We start from the raw sequence: 23,843 nt of genomic DNA on the forward strand, positions 1-23,843 counted from the left end.
AGCAATATATCATTACTTTGTCAAGTAGGGGAAGGGCAGTTGTGAAAAGACCATGCATGATACAGTGTTAGGCAAATGTGTTTCTAAAATACTTCCTAGGAAGACTGAAGATACTATTTTCCTTATACTATTGAGATACCCATGTATTCTTTAGTTCTTGGGTTGTTTTCAAGTATTGTGAAAACCAATGTTTAATATTTGAAAGAATACAAAGAATCAGACTAACTAGCTATTAGGTTTTGGGCTTTCACTTTAGAAGTCACTGTCAGCATTTTTAGTTTTTAAATATTTAAATGATTTCATAATATATATGTAGTAACTTACTTCCTAAGACCTTCACATGTGTTACCTTAACTAATCCTTGTAATGACCTTCTTAATGAAACCATTGAGGGATTATTTATCTACAACATCACAATTACTGAGATTATGTGACTTCATAATACTGTGAAGACTTCACAGTATTAGAGTCAGGAATCAATGTCATAGTTTCTTTCTGAAATTCATCATTTTTCTACCATATTGTTACATTTTGTAGTTTGATTAAAGATCAAAGAAGAGTAGTATCTTCAGAACTGTGCCTTCCATGGCAGGCTATTTGCAGACCTGGTAGCTTCCACATCATCTTTAAATATCCTTGTTCTGAAGAGTATTATCAGTAGGCTTGCAGGTTGACAATTGTTTGCAAATCTGTTTTACCCTAGATAGCACATAGAAATGAATGAAAAATGAAAAGACTAATTCAAACTATTCTCTTGTATAAGTTTGAGAGGCTCCAGGATCAGTTCAGATACTTTTAGTTTGGAAAGGATACATTAAAGATAGTTTTAAGGTGGCAGAGTACATAATAATAATACCTTCTTTCTTAAACAGCACTCAAACCCAGGGCATGCTGGACCCTTTCCTGTTGTATCAGCACACAACCCAATCAACCCAACAAGCCCTACCACAGCAACTATGGCAAATGCAAATAGAGGTCCTACTAGCCCATCTGTTACAGCGATAGAACTAATTCCCTCAGTCACCAATCCAGAAAACCTTCCATCGTTGCCTGATATTCCACCTATACAGGTTTGTATTTACATTAAATGAATCATTTAAAATCTTGTACTTAACTGAAGAAGATAGTATTTCAGATTTTGTTTAGTCTCAGGACCAGTAATTTCCTTAAACCTTCTGAAGAGTAAAGGTTACATATGTAAAGTTTAATGTACCTATGCTGAAGCTAGTTTTCCTCTGTGTCTTAAAGTTAGAAGAAGCTATGTACTCTTTGTTAAGAGTCTATCTAATTAAGTACAGTACTGGACCAATATTAGCTCTGTTTATATTGCTAATTCTTCATACTTTTTAGTTACTTTCTAAAAGGGTAAAACCTCAATTAAATAATATGCTTAGGATATGAATTTGGAGCCTCGATCAAAGTGGGGTCTCATCTTTTGTTACTCTTCTTTTAGATCTATAAGTAAAGGTAGTCCAACACTCATGCAAACCATTTGAGCAGAGAAAGGTTTATGTTGAAAGGTTTAGATATCAAGCAGATATCAAGCACGTTGGGGGAATAGTAAAAGGGAGGAAATGATGGTCAAAAGGGGAAGATGAATCACAATGTGCTCTCTAAGGTTTCTCATTTCTTTTAGCCCTTATAAATAGTCTTTGAGGATTATACTGTTATTTCCCTTATTGTATGACTTTTAGAGTTGGGGGTTTCCATGACATCAACGAACAGTGAAGTTGCTGAAATAGTAGGACCTTTTTGTTTTGTTCAGACAGGTTCTTACTGTGTATTTTCTGGCTGTCCTCAAAGTCACTGAGATCATTTGATTCTTCTGATTCCTGAGCCAGGATTGAAGGCATTAGCCACCAATGCCTGGCTATGTAAGAGTTTTAAATGATGATTTTATAACTTCAAAGTTATTTTTAAAAAAATAGTGTAGTAAATACATACATCAATAATAGTTGTTATTTTCATTATTTTTTATGTGTTGTATGTGATTCTACTGTATTTTTATATAATTTGTCACGTGGCAGGTTTGTTTGTATCAGCAGCATCACAGGCATGAATACTGGCTTAGTATTGTGAATGGCATCATTAAGCAACAGGAATTTAGAAGACTAGTATAAAGCACAGTATAGTCATATGTTCCAAAGCACTGATTTGATCTGTGGCAGTCACATATATAATGATATTGTAATAAATAATGTAATGGAACTGATATTAGGCTAAATTAAGAATTTACATATAGAAAATCTAGCATTAATAGTAGTCATTGTAAATGAATATTATAAGTACTAAATTTAATATATAGAGATGAAGTCTCAGATTTACCTATTTTTGTACAGTCCAGAAAATAACTGAGTATATGGTCTGGTTGTCAGCATAAGGATTTTGTTTTAGATGGAAAATACTATTAACAATGGCTTGAAGACATGAAAAGTACTTCTGAGAAATAATAAAATGTTGGAGAGATAGATGAAATGGAATTGGTTAGGATTTACTAACATATACCATTTTCCCTAAGATGTTACTTATAATTTTGACAATTAGATAACACAAAAAGTAATAAAGTAAGCACTTAAAAAATTAAATTATGGGCTGGAGAGATGGCTCAAAGTCCTGATTTCGATAGTCAGGAACCACATGGTGGATTACAACCATCTATACTGATGCAGGCGAACACACAGTAAACAAGTATTTTTAAAGAATAAATTATTGTGCATGTGTATGCGCATGCGCTTGGGCCTTTTTCCTTATGATTGGTTGGGGTAAAATAGTTTTTATTATGTTCAAGGTCAGAATTTCAATATACTAAGGTTTAAAGGCAACATGTTCCTGCAAACATGGATCATTTTCTTCCAATATTTGGGAACTTGCCAAACGTTAGGTGGTATTAGGCAATGTTCTAATATTGCCTAGTATTAGAACATATTAGTCTCTAAGTACTGGTTGTCTAAAGATCAAAGAGAAGTAGTCTTTGACCTCAAAGATTTTCTCATGTAATAGAAATATCGTTTTCTTGTCATGTTCAAAACATGAAGTTATTTCTTCATTTGGATATAAATAAGGTTGTCAGTAGAAGAGCAGAAGAACATTTCAAGTCTCCCTGTGGAAGTCAGGTTTGTGGTTTTTTTTTTAATTATTATTATTATTATTATTATTTGTTTTTGGTTTTAGAGATTTTTCAAGACAGAGTTTTTCTGTGTAGCTTTTGGAGCCTGGTACTCACTCTGTAGGCCAGGCTGTTCTCGAACTCACATAGATAGCCTGCCTCTACCTCCTGAGTGATAGGATTAAAGGCGTGTGCCACCACACCTGGCTGGAAATTAAATTTTATATTAAATCAGCTTCAATGTGGATTTAAAGGGTAAGAATCTCAGGTATTCGAGGCAGCAACTCCAGGCAGGTAGGATTATGTGTGCAAAAGCAACAAGGCATGAGTCATTTGGTTGTAATACAGCAGACAGTATAGTAAAGTGAGCTAGTGTTTGTGCTTTCTGTTTGTTTTATTTTGGTTTGGTTTTTGAGACAGGGTTCTCTGTGTAGCCCTTAATTGTTCCTTAAAAGGGAAGGCACAAGGTAAATCTAGTAAGGTGTTAAACTTCCTTGAAATCTGTAGTATGAGTAAGAATTAGGAAAGGAATTGTTAGCAATAAATTGTATAAGGTAAAAGGCACAGAATTTCAAAGCTCAATGAGGTAGAAAGGGGCTTTTGAAGATCAAAAGTAAGGCTAGTAAGGAAAGGAAAAGGAGGCAGGAATGGCATGGAATGAGTCTTGAGACATAGGAAGCGGGTGCATAAGACCTTTGTAAGTTGTATGAAGGGGTTTTAATTTCATCCTATGTTCAGCAAGGGCCTTGTATTTGAAGGGCTTCATGGTATGTAAGGAGGGCTGGGAAGAATACTCTGATTTTTTTTTTTTTTTTCCTTTTTTTCCTCATCCGTTTTAAGTTTAAAAGGCCTCTGTAGACTTTATAAAAGTAAACCATTATAGGTGGTGGTGATGTGTTTGTTTTTAAGTGAAAATATCCCCCCCCCCTTTTTTTTTTTGTCAATACCTATAGCTTTCTTGCTTTTTTTTTTTCTTTTTTCTTTTTAATTTATTTAACCTTTATTTTATGTGCATTGGTGTGAAGAAATTAGATCCCCTGGAACTAGAGTTACAGACAGTTGTAAGCCTCTGTGTGGGTGCTGGGAATTGAACCCAGGTCCTCTGGAAAGAACAGTCAGTGCTCTTAACTGCAGAGCTATCTCTCCAGCCCCAGCTTTCTTGTTTTTAAAACAACATGATTCTTAATTTTGTTGGGCTCCAGGCATGTATGTAGTATGCATACACACATGCAGCAAACATTCATAAACAAATAAATCTTTTTTAAAAAATTAAGTTAAAAAAACTGACATCTGTTTATTTGAAAAATCATTATTAGTCACTATGGAAATAATGACTGAAACGTTACATATTAACCATTCTATTGGTGAGAAAGTAGAGGAATTAGGTTCCTCACACACTGTTGGTGGGAATATAAAATACAACGACCACTTGGAAAAAGAAAGAGTCCAGTAGTTTCAGGACCAGTCACATACAGCTACCATTGGACTAACTTGGTCTTTTGATCATTTATTTGTCCATTTGATGGTGCTAGAGATTGAACTGAGGTAGCATGGTAGGCATGGTTGGCAAGTACCAGTTACATTCATCCTTAATCCTACCAGTTTATCCATCAGAGTATCCATTTCTGCTCTTGCTTTTTCTGATACTGGATTTAATCAGTCTTCATCTTTGCCAGTCTGGTAGGTAAGATGACATTGTTGTGATTTAATTCTCCCTTCCCTTTTCTTTCTTCTTCCTCCTTCCCTTTGTTTTTTGTTTTTTTGTTTTTTTGAGAAGGCCTCACCAAGTAACCTTGACTGGCCTCAAACTTGTGATTCTCCTGCTCAGGAATGGGTGCAAGATTATATTGTGCACCATTACACTAGTTTGATTTTCACCTATCTCTTAAGGTATTCGTTTTATTTCTGTGAGAGGTCTGCATTTTTCTTTTATGTTGCCTTTGTTTTTACACCACAAATTATTTATAGAACTTAGGTCACACCCATGCAGTTATGTTTTTCCAGTTAGATGGATTTTAAATTAATTATTTTGAGATAGGGTCTCACTGCATCACTTTGGCTACAATGGAATTTTCTATATGGATCAGGTTGGTCTTGAACTCAAAGAGATAGTCTTGCCACCTCTGCTTCCCTAACATCTAGCCCATGAGATGACTTTAAGTCCATTTCTTGATGATTGTATTCGTGTCCACGCTTGCCTCACCTGTTGACTCATTCAACTTTAGGGTCACCTGTTTACCTAGAGATAAAAACTGTAGATTGAAAATATTAAAGGAGTAGAATAGGGCTGTCATTTTCCCAGTTTGTTTTTATGCGGTATGCATCACTCTGTCTGGGCCTGGATAGATGGCTGAGAGTACTAGCTGCTCCTACAGAGTACTCAAGTTCAATTTCCAGTACATACATGGTGGTTCTCCACTGCCTATAACTCTAGTTCCAGAGTTGCAATGCCATCATCTGACCTCTTCAGACGCACACATCCTGTACATAAATGTAGGAAAAACACTCACACTCATTAAAATAATAATGAATTTTATAATAAACAACAAAAGAGCTCCCTTCTTAAGTGATTATATCTAGTTAACTTGAATTGCAGCAAGGGATTCTCCTATAGTTATAGCTTATAAATGGGTGTTTAGCCAATAGCTATATCTGCAGAATAGGCAGAAAGAACTATTACTTTTTATTCTCTATAGTTCAGTCTTCTCACCTTAGACTGGCTTGGCTGCAGAATAGGCAGAAAGAACTATTACTTTTTATTCTCTATAGTTCAGTCTTCTCACCTTAGACTGGCTTGGGATTTATTTAGAACTTTGGGAAATTGTGATGTTAGGAGGAGCCTCCCTGCCTGTGATTGTATTATGTCCTGCTCTATTCTTAGTTTCCAGTTCTGCTTTGTTTGGTTTGTTTGTTCTTGTATCTATTCACTTTTGTTTTTTTCAGACAGAGTTTCTCTGTGTAGCCCTGACTGTTCTGGAAATCCCTCTGTAGAACAGGCTGGCCTTGCTCACAGAGATCCTCTTGCCTCTGCCTCCCAAGTGCTGGGATTAAATGTGTGAGCCACCACTGCCGTCATTTGTTTTATTGCTATAAAAATTATTTCACTTTTAGGGAGAAATGAAAGCAGGCAGTAAGTACATAGTTTTTCCTTCAGTCAGAAATAGATTGGCATAAGACATAATTTGACCTTTGTCTGGAGAACAGATTGAAGTGTGGGAATAAATAGAATAAGCAAGAAGATAAGCAATAATAATTTGACATTTTTTGGGGGATATTGTGGATTTTCAGATAATTTTAATAGTGTCATTTTACTTATGTAAATATTTTCTCATTGAAGCATCACATTCTGCAGGATAGATGGCTTATTTTAAGACAGGGAACTGATAATTTTTTGGAGAACTGTTCCAAAGTTGCAATGCTTTATTCTCTGACCTTATCCTACTACCTCTAAATATGAAATGAGTTCAGATTCTCTGCTTTCTCTTTGTTTTGTATACAGTGATGTGCCTTGGCCAGGCTGGGTGCTGATGTAGTCTTTGTTTGAATGATTCTGATGGGGCAGTAAAAGAGGAAGGGAGTCTGAGGTCAAGAGCACTCTAGCAATTTTGAAAAGTCAAAGTGCACTGTTAGTATGTTATAACTATTTTTGTAGTTATATGGGGCTTAATGGATTATTAAGCTTGTCTTAGCAGCTGGGTAGCTGTTATATAAATTACAGGATCAGTAACATGAACTTTATACTGAGTTTGTTCTCAGGAGAGCCTAAGGAAGCAACAGACTGAACAATATTGTATAATCTGTTATAGTAAAGTGAGTACAAACAGTGACATTAATTTATTCATTCTCAGTTTAATCAAAGCAAATTATTTTTATCTTTTTTTAGTTGGAAGATGCTGGCTCAAGTAGTTTAGATAATCTACTGAGTAGATATATCTCAGGCAGTCATCTACCCCCACAGCCTACAAGTACCATGAATCCTTCCCCAGGACCCTCTGCGTTATCACCTGGATCTTCAGGTAAAACAAACAGGGATATTGCTCTAACACCTTCAGGCAAGGGTGGAGGAGTGAGGGCTGTCTCCTGGTATCTGTATCAGGTAAAAACAACCTCAAGAGGGAGGTGCATGTGGAGGTACATCATATGTATGTACACTTTACACACATGATGTGGTAGGAAGGATAGAAGAGAATAAGGAATTTGGCTCTCCTGATTATTTTTCTGAGTAATGGCAAGTCCAAAATCTGCAGGGCATTTTAGCAAGCTGGAGACTCAGAAGAGTTACTTACTCTGCAGTCTAGTGTCCAGAATCAAAGTCAGTAACAGACTGAAAGCAATTGTTCCAACTTTTCAAGGGCTTCACCTGGTTAAATGAGGCTTACTTGGATTGTGATGGATAATTTGCTTTTCTCAAGGTCTGTTGACTTTTCTAGGTGGTTTTTAAAATACGAATACATATATAGTGGTTTTGTTTTTTGAGAGAGGGTTTCTTTGTGTGTAGCCATGGGTGTCCTGGAGCTCCCTTGTAGAACAGGCTGGCTTCGAATTATCAAAGGTCCACCATCCTTTGCCTCCCAAGTAGTGGGACTAAAGGTGTGTGCTGCCACCACCATGGCATATGCATTATGTTTAAATAAGGTTGACTGTCTTTAGCTAGCTAGACTGGTACAGAACATACCTATATCCTGTCTTTTGACAACACTAAAGCGTCCAGCTATACTTTTCTCATTCTTTGGTGGGTTTGGAGTGCATTAACTTTTTATGTCTCCTATGTTTTATAGTGTGGATGATGAGTTGAGTTATTAAATTTCAACTCAAAAGTTTAAAATAATGAAAATTTGTTTAGTAAAATTGAAAAACCTTTGAATGTTCAAATTGAAATTTTAAAGTAAAAAGCTTAAATTTACCATAAACAATTAAAAGTATATGTAAAGTGTGGCTCTCTTCTCAAACCCTAGTTTTACAGTTTCTACTGTCATGTGGTTTCAGCTGAGACATTAAAATTCATGATTGAAGTAATGCCAAACAGATTAACAAGTCATTATAGCATATTACCTCCCTCCTTTTTATTTTATTATTATTTTTTTCTTTTTCTTTTTTTCTTTTTTTCTTTTCTGTTGGATTTTTGGAACAGGGTCTGGAATTATAGTTTATGGTAGCTTGGTGTTTACTTTGTAGCTGAGGTGGGTAAAGAATACTAGGATTACACATCCAGCTTAAACTAAGTGTGTGTAGCTCTGGCTGTCCTGGAACTAGCTCTGTAGTGTATACAAGGCTGGTCTCAAACTCACAGAGATCAGCCTGCTTCTCCCTCCCGAGTGCTGGAACTAAAGGTATGTGCCACCACCTTTTTGGTGGTGGTATAAATTTTTACATATTACATATTATTAATATTTTTTGAATTTATGATTGAGTTTTAGTAAGAATTTTTTTCAGGCTGTTAAAAAAGGATGAATGCCTGGTTGGTTTGTGCCCCATTATAGTGTCAGCACTCAGAGAGAGGCAGTGGATGATGGAGGGCCTAAGGCCAGGCTGGGTTATGTAATGAAGCACTGTCTTAATTTTTTAAAAAGAGTAAAGGACTATATAATAGACTCTTGTGATGTGAAGAAATGACAGCTTTCTTAATCTGCTGCTTCTTCTTTATGGGTAATACTTAGAGGATGCTAAGGTCAATATGGATTCAGTTGGAGGAACCTGGTCAGTGCTTGCTAATCACATTTACCATCTCCAACTTCACAGTTTGTGATTTGCAGGAGTGTCTGAGTTGGGCTGTATTGTCTGAACATTCTGATCCTCAGTCTGACTACTGTTTTTTAGGCTTATCCAACTCTCACACACCCGTGAGACCCCCTAGTACATCTAGCACTGGCAGTCGAGGCAGGTGAGTATTTTTTTCTTTTCCTGGCATTGTGTTTTCCTGGTACTGCTTTTTTATTAAGAAAAATTTCAAATATAGTTAATAAAAGTAAACTAATTTTCATATACCCAATTTGAATAGTCAGTACATTATGACCAGTCTTCTTTCCTTTGAACTATTTTCTATTTCCTTGTCTAGATTATTTGTAACAAATCTCAGCAATTATGTCATTTTACTTGTAGCTACTCAGTATTGTTTAGATCCAGTCATTAAGTTCCAATTTATTCACATAAATGCTTTTTAAAACAAATTATTCCTTTGAACCACATTTAAATAAGCCCTATACACTGTCATCAACAGATGGGTTTGTATAAACACCAGTTTATTTATTTTTTTTTTGTTCTGTTTCATTGTTATTTAATTTGATTCCCTTTTTGTATATATGGACGATTTAGAGCAATAGGTTTGCAGGGGTTTGGGTTACTGGAGAGGTAACTAAGAGGTTAAGAGCTATATGACTCTTAGATCCATATCAGGTGATATGGATCACATATCACAACTCCAGCTCTAATGGGATCTATATACCACCTTTAGCTTTTGAAGGCACCTAAGTCACGTGTGGGTGATAATGTGCTCGCGCGCACACACTCACACACACACACACACACACAGAGAGAGAGAGAGAGAGAGAGACTGAAACTTAGAAATAAGAGATGTAATGGGATTCAGGTTATATAGGAAGAAGCAAGAACACTTCAAATGTAGTATTGTATGCTTCCATTGGGAGCACATATTTTTATATTTGTGGTTTGTGTACGTACTGGAAATGTATGTTTGTGGAGACAGAGGTCATGTACGATACCTTGTTCACTCCTCTTCCTTAGTTTTTGAGACAATCACTGATCCTAAAGCTCAGATTTGGCCATCAGGCTAACCAATGAGCTCCTCACATTTGCCTGGTATGTGTGAAGGGGGTGTCAGAAGGCAGCTTATGGGAATGACTTCTCCCACCACCATGTGGGTCCTGGAGATCAAATTGAAATTGTTAGGCATCATGGCAAGAGCTTTTACTGGTTCAGAACTGTTATTTTGATAATTATTACTTAAGGATACTTTTTGTAAAGAAACTTTGTCATTTACTGAGTTAGGGGGCTGCAGGGTAAATTTTCTTTCTTGACTTTTGTGATGAATTTATTTCAAGTTCCCTTCAGTAGTGTTCTAGGAGTTTGACTGTTAAACTTTTATGATTCTATTTATTCCAACACACTTTTAATGTTTTTCTAGGTATTAAGGACACTCATTACTTCCAAATTGTTTAAATTTTTTCTTTGGACTTTTGGACTAAGAAATAGTTTTTAAGATTAAACATAATAAATACATTCTTTTTACTGTTCTGTACTTTGTATGATTTAACACAATATGACATTTTAACTAAGATATTAAAGAATTGGGGCTTTACATGTATATATATTCTGAAAGATGTCCCTATTAAAATACTTAGTTGGCTTTTTAGTACTTTAAATAGGGGGCTGGAGAGATGATTTTGCAGTTAAGAGCACTGGGTGCTCTTCCAGAGGACCCAGATTCAAGTCTCAGCAACAACACAGCATCTAACAACTGTAACTCCTGTTGGAAGGGACACAACACCCTTACACAGACATAAACCAAAACACCTATGTGTATAAAATACAAATTAATAAATTATCAAAAAGTAAAGGGAGAGAACTTTAAATAACCAGTGCTTTCAGAAGAAAGCAGTGAAAACTTCATGTATTTATTTATTTTGTTTTGTTTTGTTTTTTGAGACAGGGTTTCTCTGTGGCTTTGGAGGCTCTCCTAGAACATGCTCTTGTAGACCTGGCTGGTCTCAAACTCACAAAGATCAGCCTGCCTCTGCCTCCAGAGTGCTGGGACTAAAGGCGTGTGTGACCACCATCTGGCAGTCTTTATTTCTTTTTAATTGAATTTTATATGCATTGATGTTTTGCCTCCGTAGATGTCTGTGTGAGGGTGTTGTATTTCCTGGAACTGGAGTTACAGACATTTGTGGCTGCTAAGAATTGAACCCAAGTCCTCTGAAAGAGCAGCCAGTCATTTTATCTGATGAGCCATCTCTCCAGCAGCTAGCTATACTAGTCTTTATTACTTCGCTCAGTGGTGAATTGTTGTTGTTCTTTTGCTTTATATAGACCCTTTAGCTTTGTGTCTGTAATGTCCACTTTCATTATATTGCTTCTAATAAATTTGGACCAGCTTGTTTGTTACTTTGTTTCTTCTAGTCCCCCTCAAATATTTGCGAGGCTTACTTACCGCTTTTTCTGATATTGTATTCTTTACAGGTTTGAGATACTTGTGTTGAAACTATTTCTATAGGAGATACAATTACTGACATTTTTTTGCCACAGGTTGAGCATTCTTAACCTGAAATTTGAAATACTCTAAAATGTAAGCACTAGTATGATTCTCTACGTGGAAAGTTCCATACCTAATCTCATGTTACAGTAGGTTGCAATCCACTCACGGGATGCCCTTAAATTATTGTATGAAATTACTTTCAGGCTGTATATGTGAGAAACATAAATGGATTTCATAGTTATACTTGAGTCCTATTCCAAGACATCCTACTCTTTATATACATCTCAGAACTCTAATCTCGAGTGTTTTAGATAAGGATACTCAACTTGTAGTGGCATGGAAAAATGTAATTTTTTACTAAAATCTCTAGTTTAAACTCTTAAGTATTCTGGATTGTGAAATGTAATGTTAAGGTTTGGCCTTGTGTCTGTTACACTCTTCTTTGAGGTAATTGTTCCCTATCTTAAATAATAGTCGTTTGACTTCATGCTATACAATCAAACATGACTTTTGTTTCTCATTAGCTGTGGATCATCAGGAAGAACTACTGAGAAAAGTGGTCATAGTTTCAAATCTGATCAGGTGAAAGTCAAGCAAGAGCCTGGGACTGAAGAAGAGATATGCAGCTTTTCAGGAGCTGTGAAACAAGAGAAGACAGAGGATGGCAGGAGGAGTGCCTGTATGGTAAGCTCCCCCAGGATTTGACAGGATGTAAGAAGGCCACATCACTCATCTTCTATCATAATAGGCATATTTATTTGTCTTTAAATTTTTTATGACTGACATAACCTAAGTAAATCTGTTTCTGCTCTTAGGAGTCACCTGCAATTAATCAGAAAAGACTTGATTGCATTCAGTACTCACTTTATATTACCTTGAAATTTACATTTAATTAAAACTACTGCCACAATACTATTAATGTTCTTATTGTACACATAGGATCTCAAGGCCTTAACTATGGTCTCTAACCTAGTAGCTCAACGCTAAGATAGTTCATATGAAAGAAGATTGTTGATCAAAGACTTTGTGATTGAAAGATTTCCTTTTTGTCTTATAATAACCATTCTAGAGTTTTTTAGATGGAAAATTTTATAGAATTTATAGAACAGAATGAAGGAGTGTCCAAACCCACATTCATTTATCTCATGTTTTGTTATTCTTCTGCCCAGGATTTTTAGTTTTCAATCTATGTTTTTGGCACATAGGCATCTCAACATTATTCATTGTAGTGTATGGATTAAAGACCTACAGCTTCAGCTGAATTTTTATAACAATATCATCTCTTCCTCTAAAACTCTTAGTTTACAAAGTGCCCAGTGCAAAGGTAGTGTGGTGAAAAGTCTATTTTACATTGCCGTAGTCTTTCGTTAGTTGAATGATATGTGTTCTAAAGGATAGTCTGAAATGCTATCTCATTTTGGTTGGAAAAATAGTGTACTGTAAGAAAATTATGATTGTTATTTCATTTCTCAATCATTGTGTTTAATGCTTTAAATTTCTGGATTATCGGAGAGAACCATTATTAAATATTAGAGGGACAAAACCCTGAAAAATCATGTTAGCATATGCAAGTTACAGGTTATTTGTATTTGTTTATTTCACTAATGTGACTTACAGAATTTTAATTAATGTATGTATGTTAATGAAGCCTTATGTATATATATATACACACTGTGTACAAGAAAGGATTAAATAATTCTTTTAAAACTTGTCTTTGTTTTCTTGCAGTTGAGCAGTCCTGAGAGTAGTTTGACACCACCTCTTTCAACTAACCTCCATCTAGAGAGTGAGCTGGATACAATAACAGTCCTGGAGAACCACGTAAAAACCGAGCCTACAGATATGAATGAGAGCTGCAAACAGTCAGGACTCAGTAGCCTAGTTAATGGGAAGTCTCCAATTCGAAACCTCATGCATAGGTCGGCAAGGATCGGAGGAGATGGCAATAGCAAAGATGATGACCCAAATGAAGACTGGTGTGCCGTCTGCCAGAATGGAGGGGATCTTTTGTGCTGTGAAAAATGTCCAAAGGTCTTTCATCTTACTTGTCATGTTCCAACACTTCTCAGCTTTCCAAGGTACCAGTGAAATAATTGATTTTTAGACCTGTTATCCTCAAATCTCCGTGTATAGCAGAAACTTGTTCTGAGCTTTTTCACGGCAAAATTCAGCAGATAATGAGCTGAGAAATGTAGCTCAGTGGTGGAGCATGTGCCTGGTGGTGGAGCATAAGGCCCCTGGGTTTATTCTCAAGCACCAAGATGGAAAAAGAAAATTAGATAGATAGATAGATAGATAGAGTGTCAGGATATTTTTTATTTTTGTTATAATCTTATTAGGTGTGATTTGCTAGTGATCTAATAAGGAAGCAGTTCTTTTTTTTAATTACATATTTTTGTGTATGTATGTGCACATGTGGTTGCTCATGTGTACACAGGTGTTGCATGTATGGAGGTCAGAGTACAATTTACAGGAGTCAGTCTTCCCTCTGTGGGTTCCGGGGAATTGAACTCATCATCAGGGCTGGTAGCCAGTGTCCTTACTTTTTGAGCTATCTCACCAGAACCTCTTTCTTGGTAATATCTTGGTATATTAAAATTTTGCCAGTTGTCTTTTTTATATTTGTGTGATGGGGTTTCTTTATGTACTCCTGGCTGTCCTGGAACTCAGTATGTAGATCAGGCTGGCCTTGAACTCACAGGATCCACCTCCCTCTGTCTCCTTGGTGCTGGCATTACAGGCATGTACCACTGCACCTGGCTAAGATTTTGCCAGTTTTCAAAGGCAGACACTCATGGAGGGATATAAACTATTGACATGGATTCTATATAAAACTTGTAAAACCGCCGGGTGTGCACCTTTAATCCCAGCACTTGGGAGGCAGGTAGATCTCTGTGAGTTCTAGGCTAGCCTGGTTTATAGAGCGAGTTCTAGGACAAGTTCCAAAGCTATATAGAACCCCTGTCTTGAAAACAAAACAAAAAAGCTCTTAATATTTGGATTTATTTGTTCATCTACCTAAATTAAAATGCCTCTGTTTATCTGTATATTTATATATAGATAGGGAATAAAGAAAATTACAAACTAATAATTTGTGAAGCTTACAATTTAATTAAAATCCTGATTTTAAAAACTGTATTTTATGTTAGTTAAAAGTTAAAAGTATGTGTTCATATATCCAGTTTTTTGAGTGGCTGTGAAAAAGACTTGATTTGGTGTTGGTATATGTATTTAATAAGCTTCAGAACACTGCAAGATAAATAGTCCCTACTGTTTTCTTTGTGTATATGCACATTGTATGGTGTTGTTTCTCATGTGCCTATTTGAACTACTCAAATAGCTACGCTTACTAGCCAGTATCTCCATTGTGATAGCAGTTACAGTTGCCAACTCAGTCTTTGTGTTTGCAAGAAAGTAAATGACTGACAGATTGTTTTCTTATCACAGAATTAGAACATTGGGATGTTGATATGGGAACTTGAGAGAAGTGAGGTATTTTGTTTGTAAGCTTAGCCTTTAACGCCTGAGCTGTCTCTCCAGTCCAGTTGTCAGGTATTTTGATGCAGGAGGTGATCATTGATTTGTGTCATGAACAGACTAGTATTTAATGTAGTGGTTTCATTTTTATCTATTTCCAGAAGGTTATCACTTGATGTGTGATTGAGAAAAGTTTTGGAGAACTTATTGTACAACTTAAGAGATTTAACAAATACAGGAACTCCTTTTCACCAAATATTGGAAACAAAAGAAAACAAACTAGAGACCTACAGCTAAGGACTAATCTCCAGAATAGGATTTGTTGTGATGCGTGGACTAATTGCCTTTCTCCCTGTGCAGTGGAGACTGGATATGCACATTTTGCAGAGATATTGGGAAGCCAGAAGTTGAATACGATTGTGATAATATGCAACACAGTAAGAAGGGGAAAACTGCACAGGGTTTAAGCCCCGTGGACCAAAGGGTAAGTGTCAAAGCTGACTTGTTAATGTTAATAGGGATTTTATGGTTGTCTGCCTATGTATCTTATACTCCCTCCCTTCCCCATGCATTATATAATCCCCACCTCTGTGGGGTACACATTACGTGGTAGGTTTTGTATCATTTGGTGCATTATGACTTCTAAAGTCATTATTTTTAGTTTTAGTATAGCAAGTTAGTCTTGCTATACTGCCCTGTTTGGGCTTGAATTTCCAGTAGTGCTCCTTTCTGAGTGCTGAGATTACAGCCATGTACTACCATGCCAGACTTCACAATATCTTTCAACTAAAATTCTGATTTCTGATCCTTTCCCTCCAAAATGATAGCAAGCACCAGGCAAATAATTCCTTTCTCAGTATTCTCTATCACTGTATGGTACCGCTGTAATGCCATTCCCCTTTAGCTCCCCATCATTACCTCCCTAACACATTCATAATTTGTTATGTGCACTATTGCGATAATTTTGTGATGATTTCCTTGTTTCTACTCTTGCCCTTTTGGTCTGTTTTTCTATATTTAAACAGTGCTCTTTTTTGCCTGCCGCTGGTCTTGTCCCGTCGCCGCGCCAGCCCCAAATAATACACTGAGACTCTGTATTAGATACTATACTGTTGGCCAGTTACTATTTCTTATCGGCTAGCTCTGTCTTAAGCATTAACCCATTTTTGCTGATCTATGTATTTCTCTTACCGGGGAGGCGGCTGGCGTCCAGCTCTCTCCAGACTCTCCATCTTGACTCCTCCTAACTACTACTTCTTTCCTCCTTGTCTCCTAGTCCCTCCTATCTTGCTTTCCTATTGGCCAACAGTGCTTTATTATTAACCAGTATGAGAAACATATATACAGAATGACATCTCCCATCAGTGCTCTTTTTCTTTTAAAAAAAAAAAAAAAGTAAATAAATTTATCACTTCCTTCCTTACAGTTCTTTAATTGCTTCCCATGTTAAAAATGAAACTCAAGTCTTTTCATTTCACTCAAGGTTTTGCTGATCTCTCCTCGGCCTAATATCTACAGAATACCTCTCCTATAGTTCTTGTGGTCATTATAATTAAGTATGGCTCTAATCTAATATGTTTACTTGAAAAATCCTTCTGTGAAGAGAAGCAATGTGTTTAGAATATACAAACTAATGTTAAACAAAGTTTAAGTGTAATTTACTAATGTAAAATAAATTTTATTTAATACTTAATCTTATAAAAGTAAATAGATGTTGTAAGCCCAGAACTCAAGTCAGCAGAGGGCAAGAGAGTGACCACAAATTTTAGTCCAAGTCTGGTCTACATAGAAGTTCTAAACCAGCCAGCGCTACATAGTAAAACCATGTCTCAAAAAGGATAAAAGAATGAAAAGAGAAGATTTTTTTTTTTTAATTGGATTGTAGAGAGAGAGCTCTTGTTTATTTGAATCTGAGCAGAATCATTGAAAAACAGGAATATTTGTTTTGCCTGCTTTAGGGAATTATATTAGGTACTAATGGTGAAAATTTCTTTACTCATTTATGACTCATATTTCTGCAAGTGAGAATTAATAATAAATTACTTTAGTTCTATTAGAATAAAGGTGCACTTGATTATGCTGGGTGTCAGTGGCTCATGCCTTTAATCTCAGCAGTTGGGAGGCAGGTGGATCTCTGTGAGTTAGAGGCCAGCCTGGTCTACAGAACAGGTTTCAGGACAACCTCCAAAACAATACAGAGAAAACCTGTCTTGAAAAAAACAACAAAAACAAAACCAAAAAGGTACACTTATTAAAGTCGAATAGAACATAGTTTCAAAATTTAGTGAAAAACAAAGCTATTTTGATACCTGTTGAAATAATACTTTGTAGCTATATTCTCCAAAATATCTTACCATGAAAAAAAAAAAAAAATCATTGTCTCTTTTTTCTTTTGGGGGCCAGAAATGTGAACGTCTCCTGCTTTACCTCTATTGCCATGAATTAAGTATTGAATTCCAAGAGCCTGTTCCTGTTTCGGTGAGTTAAGTGCCTTAGTGTTGCCCTGGTTAAGAAATCTAATACTTTATAGAGTATGGACTGTGAAGGAAGTCTAATACTTTAGATTACAAACTGTGATTTAGATGGGGCTCCTTAAGTAGAAGTTGCTTAACTACTCTATGACTCAATATGTTCTGTTATCTTCCTCCCCATCATCTTTTAGAATTTAATTGATAAGTTATTTATATTTGTAGGATATAATGATGTTTTGATATACATACAAGTTGAAAAATTTAATCAGACTAACATGACCATCACCACCTTTTTTCTGATGAGAATGGGATGTCAAAATTCCTGTAAAGAATTTTGAAATATGCAGTATATCATTAAATGTGATTTACATGTAAGTAAGGCAATAGATCAATAAAACTTTTACACCAGCCCAACTGAAGTTTTATATTCCCTGGGGTATGTGTGGGATAGGGGTGGGGTGGGGTTGGGTGGGATGGAGTTTTGAGATTGGCTATCCTGGAACTCCCAGAGATCTTCCTTTCTCTACCTACCCACTGCTCTGTAAACAACTTTTTAAAATAAAATACTAATTGTTACTTTGTTAAATTTATTATTTTATATATATGGATGTTTTGACTGCATATATATTTGTGTGCCATATGCATGCCAGGTGCTTATGGAGGCCAGAAAAAGGCATTGGATCCCATAGGTCTATAGTTAGCAATAGTTGTGAACTGTTGTGGGTGCTTGGAATGGAACTCAGGTGCTCTGGAAGAGTAGCCAGTGTTCTTAACTGCTGAGCCATCTCTCCAGCTCCTAAAATACTGTTTTTACAATTTGGAAAGTTTGTGTATAAGGTCCACTGATCTCTGCCTCCAAAGTGCTGGGATTAAAGATGTGCACCACCACTATTCTTAACCTCATTAAAATTTTCGGAAAATTATGTAAAATAATCATTGTAAAATGTGTATATAAATTGTATATAACATTTTGAAGGGTCTATTGTTTAATATGTATGTACATTGGTTTGGAAAATTGAATTTGGACTTTGGGTTAGGCAAGTGTTCCATGAGTTAAGCCGTATCCTCATTCCAAAGGCAGAAACCTTATTAGAGCTGAATGGATATAAGATTCATTTTGTTAAAATTACAGTTGGTTAGCCGGGCATAGTGTTGCTAGTGCTTGGGTAGCTAGAGTAGGAAGATGGTAGTATTGAGGCCTTCCTGGGATTATGCAAGACATTGTTTCTTGTCCTTTTTTTTTTTTTTTTTAAAGATTTATTTTATTTATTATATATAGAGTTCAGTCTGCATGTATGTTTGCCTACATGCCAGAAGAGGGTACCAGATCTCTTTATAGATGGTTGTGAGATACCATGTGGTTGCTGGGACTTGAACTCATGACCTCTGAAAGAGCAGTCAAATGCTCTTAACCTCTGAGCCAACTCTCCAGTCCTCCCCCCCCCCCCTTTTTTTAATTGTATGTGTATGTTGCTCTGATAGAAACTTTAATTTTTTAAAATATTTATTATGTATACAGTGTTCTATCTGCATACATGCTTGCATGTCAGAAGAAGCCATCAGATCTCATTACAGATGGCTGTGAGTCACCATGTGGTGCTGGGAATTGAACTCAGGACCTTTGGAAGAGCAGGCAGTGCCCTTAACCTCTGAGCCATCTCTCCAGCCTGAAACTGTTTTATTTCTATATTCTCCTTTTAAGATTGACATAAGAGAAATAATTTTAATGAGAACAACATTGAACTGGGGGGCAGAAAGCTTGTTCTTTTAGATCCTTCCTCTCCTCTCTTCCTCTATTTTTCTTTTCTCTACAGAATCCTGCCTGTAACTCTAGAGAACTAGGATTACAAGTGTGAACTACCACATTCCATGTCAACTAACTACAGCTGAGAGAGCAAATGTGCTTTTCTGCCTTTCATTTCTATATAGTAGAAATACCAAATTATTTGTGAGTCTGTGTCAGCTCTGTTCCATTGCTGCTCGTAGAGATAACAAGGTGTATGGATGAATTTTTCACAAATTTGAAAGTTCTCTTAATGCAATAGTTAAGGTTGAGAAAAGACACATAGAAACCTTGCATGTTAGTGTTTTTTTGTTAATCCTACTGGAGGCCATGGAAACCAACATATTTTGCAGTGAGATTTGGTATTCAAGACATGATAGGGACAGAAAACTTGAAATACATTCACTGTACTGCTGTAATTAATGTGCTTTATATTTTCAAATTAAATACTTTGATATTTCAGAAGATTCTGACCTGCCATGATTTATTTTTTAGATACCAAACTACTATAAAATAATAAAGAAACCAATGGATTTATCAACGGTGAAAAAGAAGCTTCAGAAAAAACATTCCCAGCATTACCAAATCCCAGATGATTTTGTGGCTGATGTTCGTTTGATCTTCAAGAACTGTGAAAGGTTTAATGAAGTATGTTAGCTTCCAACCTATAGAGTATTGGTTTGTTAGTGTTCCATTGCTTAGTTCTTTGGTTTTGGTTTTTATTTTTTTATTTTTTATTTTTTTTCCTGATGAAAGAAATTCCTAATTTTGGGTTGTTCATTGTTGTTTGTTTGCTGTTATTCTTTTTCATTTTATAAAAAGCAAAGCTTCATTCTATAAAAGTGAAATTTGATTTTATTCTCAGCTACAGAGAAGAAAGTTTATTATTTATAATTTGGAGTGTATTCTTAAGTAATAAGACACTAAGAGTGTTCTTGAATATCCTTTCCAAAGGAAGTTGTGGTTGAATATAGAAAGTAGTCTGAAGTAATTTGGTATGATATGATTATGTGTGCCCACATTTGGGGCACTTATGAAAGCTAACAGTGCCTGTGTTTAGTTCTATCACTGGCCACGTAAACATAAAGGCCTATTGAATAGTAGCCCCAGTATATAATGGTAAGGTTGTAGTTTCTACAATGAACTTTCATTAACTTTATCTATTTCTTAGAGGCTAAAGATGTATTGCCCATACCTTAAGAAAAAAATAATCTCTGTCAAGGGAATTACTTTTGTTATCTTTGGAATAAAGCCAAGTTTGTTACTGGTGTGCAAGATTTCCATTATAAGAGATGTGCAATGTCTTTGATGAGAATCCAAGTCTTATGATTTTGCCATAGAATCAGTAAAATCTTACTTCAAACATACAAACTAAAAATCCAGATTTTTTTTTTTTTAGTTTTTTTAAAAAAATATTTTCAAATGGATATGTTATTGTATACTATCATTAACAAAAAGACACATTCTGCTTGTTTCATTAAGAGTTAGTTCCAGCTTGGAGAGATGGCTCAGTGGCTGCTCTTCTAGAGGACCTAAGTTCAATTCCCAGCAAGCAGGTGATGGCTCATAACCATCAATACTGAGATCTAGTGCCCTCTTCTGGTGTCCAAAGCATGTATGCAGGCAACACACTGTATACATACATACATAATAAATATATATATATATATGTATGTATATGTATATTTTTTTTCTCTTAAGAAAATTTAATTTGTAAGCCAGGCATGATAGCACACATCTTTAATCCTAGCACTTGGGAACGCAGAGGCAGGCAGATAGATCTTTGTTAGTTCTAGGCCACCCTGTTCTATATAGTGAGTAGTTCTAGGATAGCCAGGTTGTGTAGGGAAACCCTGTCTCAAAATCAAAATGAAAAAAAAAATGAATTGTGATTAATATATTGCCATAAAGATAGAATTCTGATTATCTTGTGGAAAGTTTGACCGTTTTTAAAATAGCATTTCTTTTATTATTTGTTTCACAGTATTTTTCTCTTGAGTAGATTGATGTCTTCAGACAAGTTCCTACTAAGATTGACCTCAACAATCTGGAATGAGACTGTTATTGAGGTTTCAAAGTAACTTTATTAACAGTTTCATAAAGAAAGTGGTTCCATGTTCTATAGAATTTTAGATAGCACTTAGTCTGGTTTTAGCAATTTGTTCTCCCTAGTATGGCTGACTTTCGTCACCAATCCTATACAGTTTCTTAACTTTAGAAAGGATTATAATTTCCCTTTTTTTTTTTTTGACTCTGGTATCCTTTTTAGATGATGAAAGTTGTTCAAGTTTATGCAGACACACAAGAGATTAATTTGAAGGTAAGCTTTTCAGACCATGCAAACTTGGTGAAGGAATATGCATTATCAATAGGTGACTATTCCTGTCTTTTGCTTGCAGGCTGATTCAGAAGTAGCTCAGGCAGGGAAAGCAGTTGCATTGTACTTTGAAGATAAACTCTCAGAGATCTACTCAGACAGGACCTTCGCTCCTTTGCCAGAGTTTGAGCAAGAAGAAGATGATGGTGAAGTAACAGAAGACTCTGATGAAGACTTTATACAGCCTCGCAGAAAGCGCCTAAAGTCAGATGAGAGACCGGTGCATATAAAATAAAATGACGTGGATTTAAATCAGTTGTTTTTTCAAAAGAAAGAAATAACAGAAGAAGGAAACGAAACAAAACGCCCTTTAATTTAAGTGTTACTGGAATATCCTGTGTACAGTGGGTACCTCCTTTAAAGAAGCTGGTAGCTTTCATACAGTATTAGATTGAAATAATGGACACAGAAAATATTCTTGTCAAGAAACCGGGAGAGAACTCTGCAATTTTAAAGTAAGAACAAAGTCAGATGTGAGTTTGAACATGGTTCTCTGGCTGTTAAAAACTTAAATGATCATGTGTGTTAATTGGTGCAGAATACTGAGTCAGGCAAGCCTACAAGGCTCATGTTGCATCATGTGTCTCTACTAGAGCACACAGTTACTCATACAACTTCTAAGCCTCCTCCTACACAGACACAAATGGGTTGTTTTCTGGTTAAAAATCAAATAGATCAGTTTCCACTTTAATGTCACTGAAGATGCATTGAATCATGCCACTGTGTTTTCTCTCATTTTGATCTATTGGGCCTTAGTTTTTAAATTGGTTTAAAGAACTCAATGGTAGTTTTATTTTCTACTGAGATGTAGGGTCTAGCAACATAACCATTGATCATCTAGTCAACTTCAGTGGTGTACTGAGATGAAAATCATAACTTTGAGTAGTGGATCACACCGATTGATGGAACTCATTTCCAGAAAACCCTTCTAAGCATCATCCGATCATACAGTTGGTTACTCCCTCGAAAGGCAGAACATTTATTTTAGAACTTCTGTACATGTAAATTAGATTGAGAAGATGACAACTGACTCTTGCCCAGTCTTTCTTTGTACCAGTTTCCAGTAGACTATTATTGGTAAACAGAAATCTGTCAGCTACCAAATGTGTACAATTTTCTGTATTTCACTTTGTCTTATTTGTAAATAGTGAGCTCAGACTTCTGGCAGATCAGCAACATTTGCTGAGCCTGTTTTTTAAGCTAATGTGTATTCTTACTAATGTTCCTATCAAGAATGGATTTGTAATATATGCTGTCTATTTCTAATGTTCACATTCATATTTTGAGGTTCTATCTTATTTTAATAGAGAACAGACTTCTCAAAAAATCTTCAGAAGCAGCTTATTATTGAAATATCAAAATATTGAAATAAACCCGGTGGGGTTAGATTACTCATTTGTCCACCAAGTGGGACATGTGCATGGACTGGGGGCTTTAAATGACTTAGAAGAGACCTGTAAGTAAATCCTGAAAACGAGCCAATCCCCACTTGAATGGTAATTGGAGTAAACCCAACTTTATTTACTACCTGATGACAGGAGTAGTATCTGAAGCAGATAGACCAACTTGATCTGGTTTATTTTCTCCTCTTTGTTGTAATGCTCAAATCAAGTGTGCTCTAGACTGTGTGCATCTCCATTGGATTAAAAGTTGTGGTCCTACTTCTGTATGGACATGGTAGAATTATAAAGTGACCAAAGTAGAATTCACCATCAGAAATGTTTCAGGTGTCAGCAGATGTGCGGCAAATCATTTATTTGCCTCTTAAGAAAATCAGTTTAAGCAGTTCAGACTGTAGACTTCCTCAGAAAACTATTTGACGTAATTGTCGAAGAAGTGAATATTTTTAGTGTGCATTGAATCAAATAAAGTGCTCTAAAGAAATTATTATACAGATTCCTTTGGGTTTTTCTTTTCTTAACAAGGGATGTGGGTAAAGAGCGAGTATAATTTAGGCCTTCTCATTTAAGCTGCACTCAAACAATATTGATCATATTATTGCTTCATCTCCTGGCTTCATTCTTTCCTTATGAACTTAGCATCATTTCTTTAAAAATGTTCTAAACTGTTTTATCATTTTATTGAAGTTTCACTTCTGTTTTTTATGAGGGGAAGAAAAATTATTTGAAGATATTTTATTTATACCTGTTTCTCCTTTTTTATATCCATGATTGTAGTTTGTAAGTAGATGTATGTGTAAGGGCACATTTTTGGCAGGTGGGAGAGTAGTAGGTTAGCTTCATTTTGTGAAGCTTCTGGGCCAGTGTTTTATATTTGCTTCTCATATTAATCCATTACAAAATTCTTTGTAATAAGTTATAAATAAGCTCTGTCAAGTGGAGCAAACACAGACTTTAAGCAAATGTTTCTCAGTATTTGAATCCCTGAGAGAGATGTTTCCTAAAGTCACTCTCATG

At 35.7% G+C, this 23,843-nt stretch overlaps 1 protein-coding gene across 2 annotated transcripts in view; it reads left to right on the plus strand.

The window, feature by feature from the left end:
- The window catches only part of Trim33 (tripartite motif containing 33), a 74,274-nt gene extending 50,961 nt beyond the window's left edge, over positions 1–23,313 (plus strand). Inside the window, exons 11-20 of one of the 2 annotated variants that reach the window (XM_051199407.1) lie at positions 873–1,070; positions 6,990–7,122; positions 8,924–8,987; positions 11,843–12,002; positions 13,047–13,396; positions 15,156–15,279; positions 17,199–17,273; positions 19,545–19,697; positions 21,319–21,369; positions 21,449–23,313. In XM_051199407.1, the coding sequence (XP_051055364.1) occupies positions 873–1,070; positions 6,990–7,122; positions 8,924–8,987; positions 11,843–12,002; positions 13,047–13,396; positions 15,156–15,279; positions 17,199–17,273; positions 19,545–19,697; positions 21,319–21,369; positions 21,449–21,661 (1,521 nt within the window). In that variant the 3' untranslated portion in view covers positions 21,662–23,313. The remainder of the gene's footprint in view (positions 1–872; positions 1,071–6,989; positions 7,123–8,923; positions 8,988–11,842; positions 12,003–13,046; positions 13,397–15,155; positions 15,280–17,198; positions 17,274–19,544; positions 19,698–21,318; positions 21,370–21,448) is intronic. The other variant, XM_051199408.1, reaches the window with a different exon arrangement.
- Positions 23,314–23,843: the final 530 nt, after the last annotated feature.

This window comes from Phodopus roborovskii, unplaced genomic scaffold (assembly GCF_943737965.1).
Source record: "Phodopus roborovskii unplaced genomic scaffold, PHOROB, whole genome shotgun sequence".
NCBI classification, from domain to species: domain Eukaryota; kingdom Metazoa; phylum Chordata; class Mammalia; order Rodentia; family Cricetidae; genus Phodopus; species Phodopus roborovskii.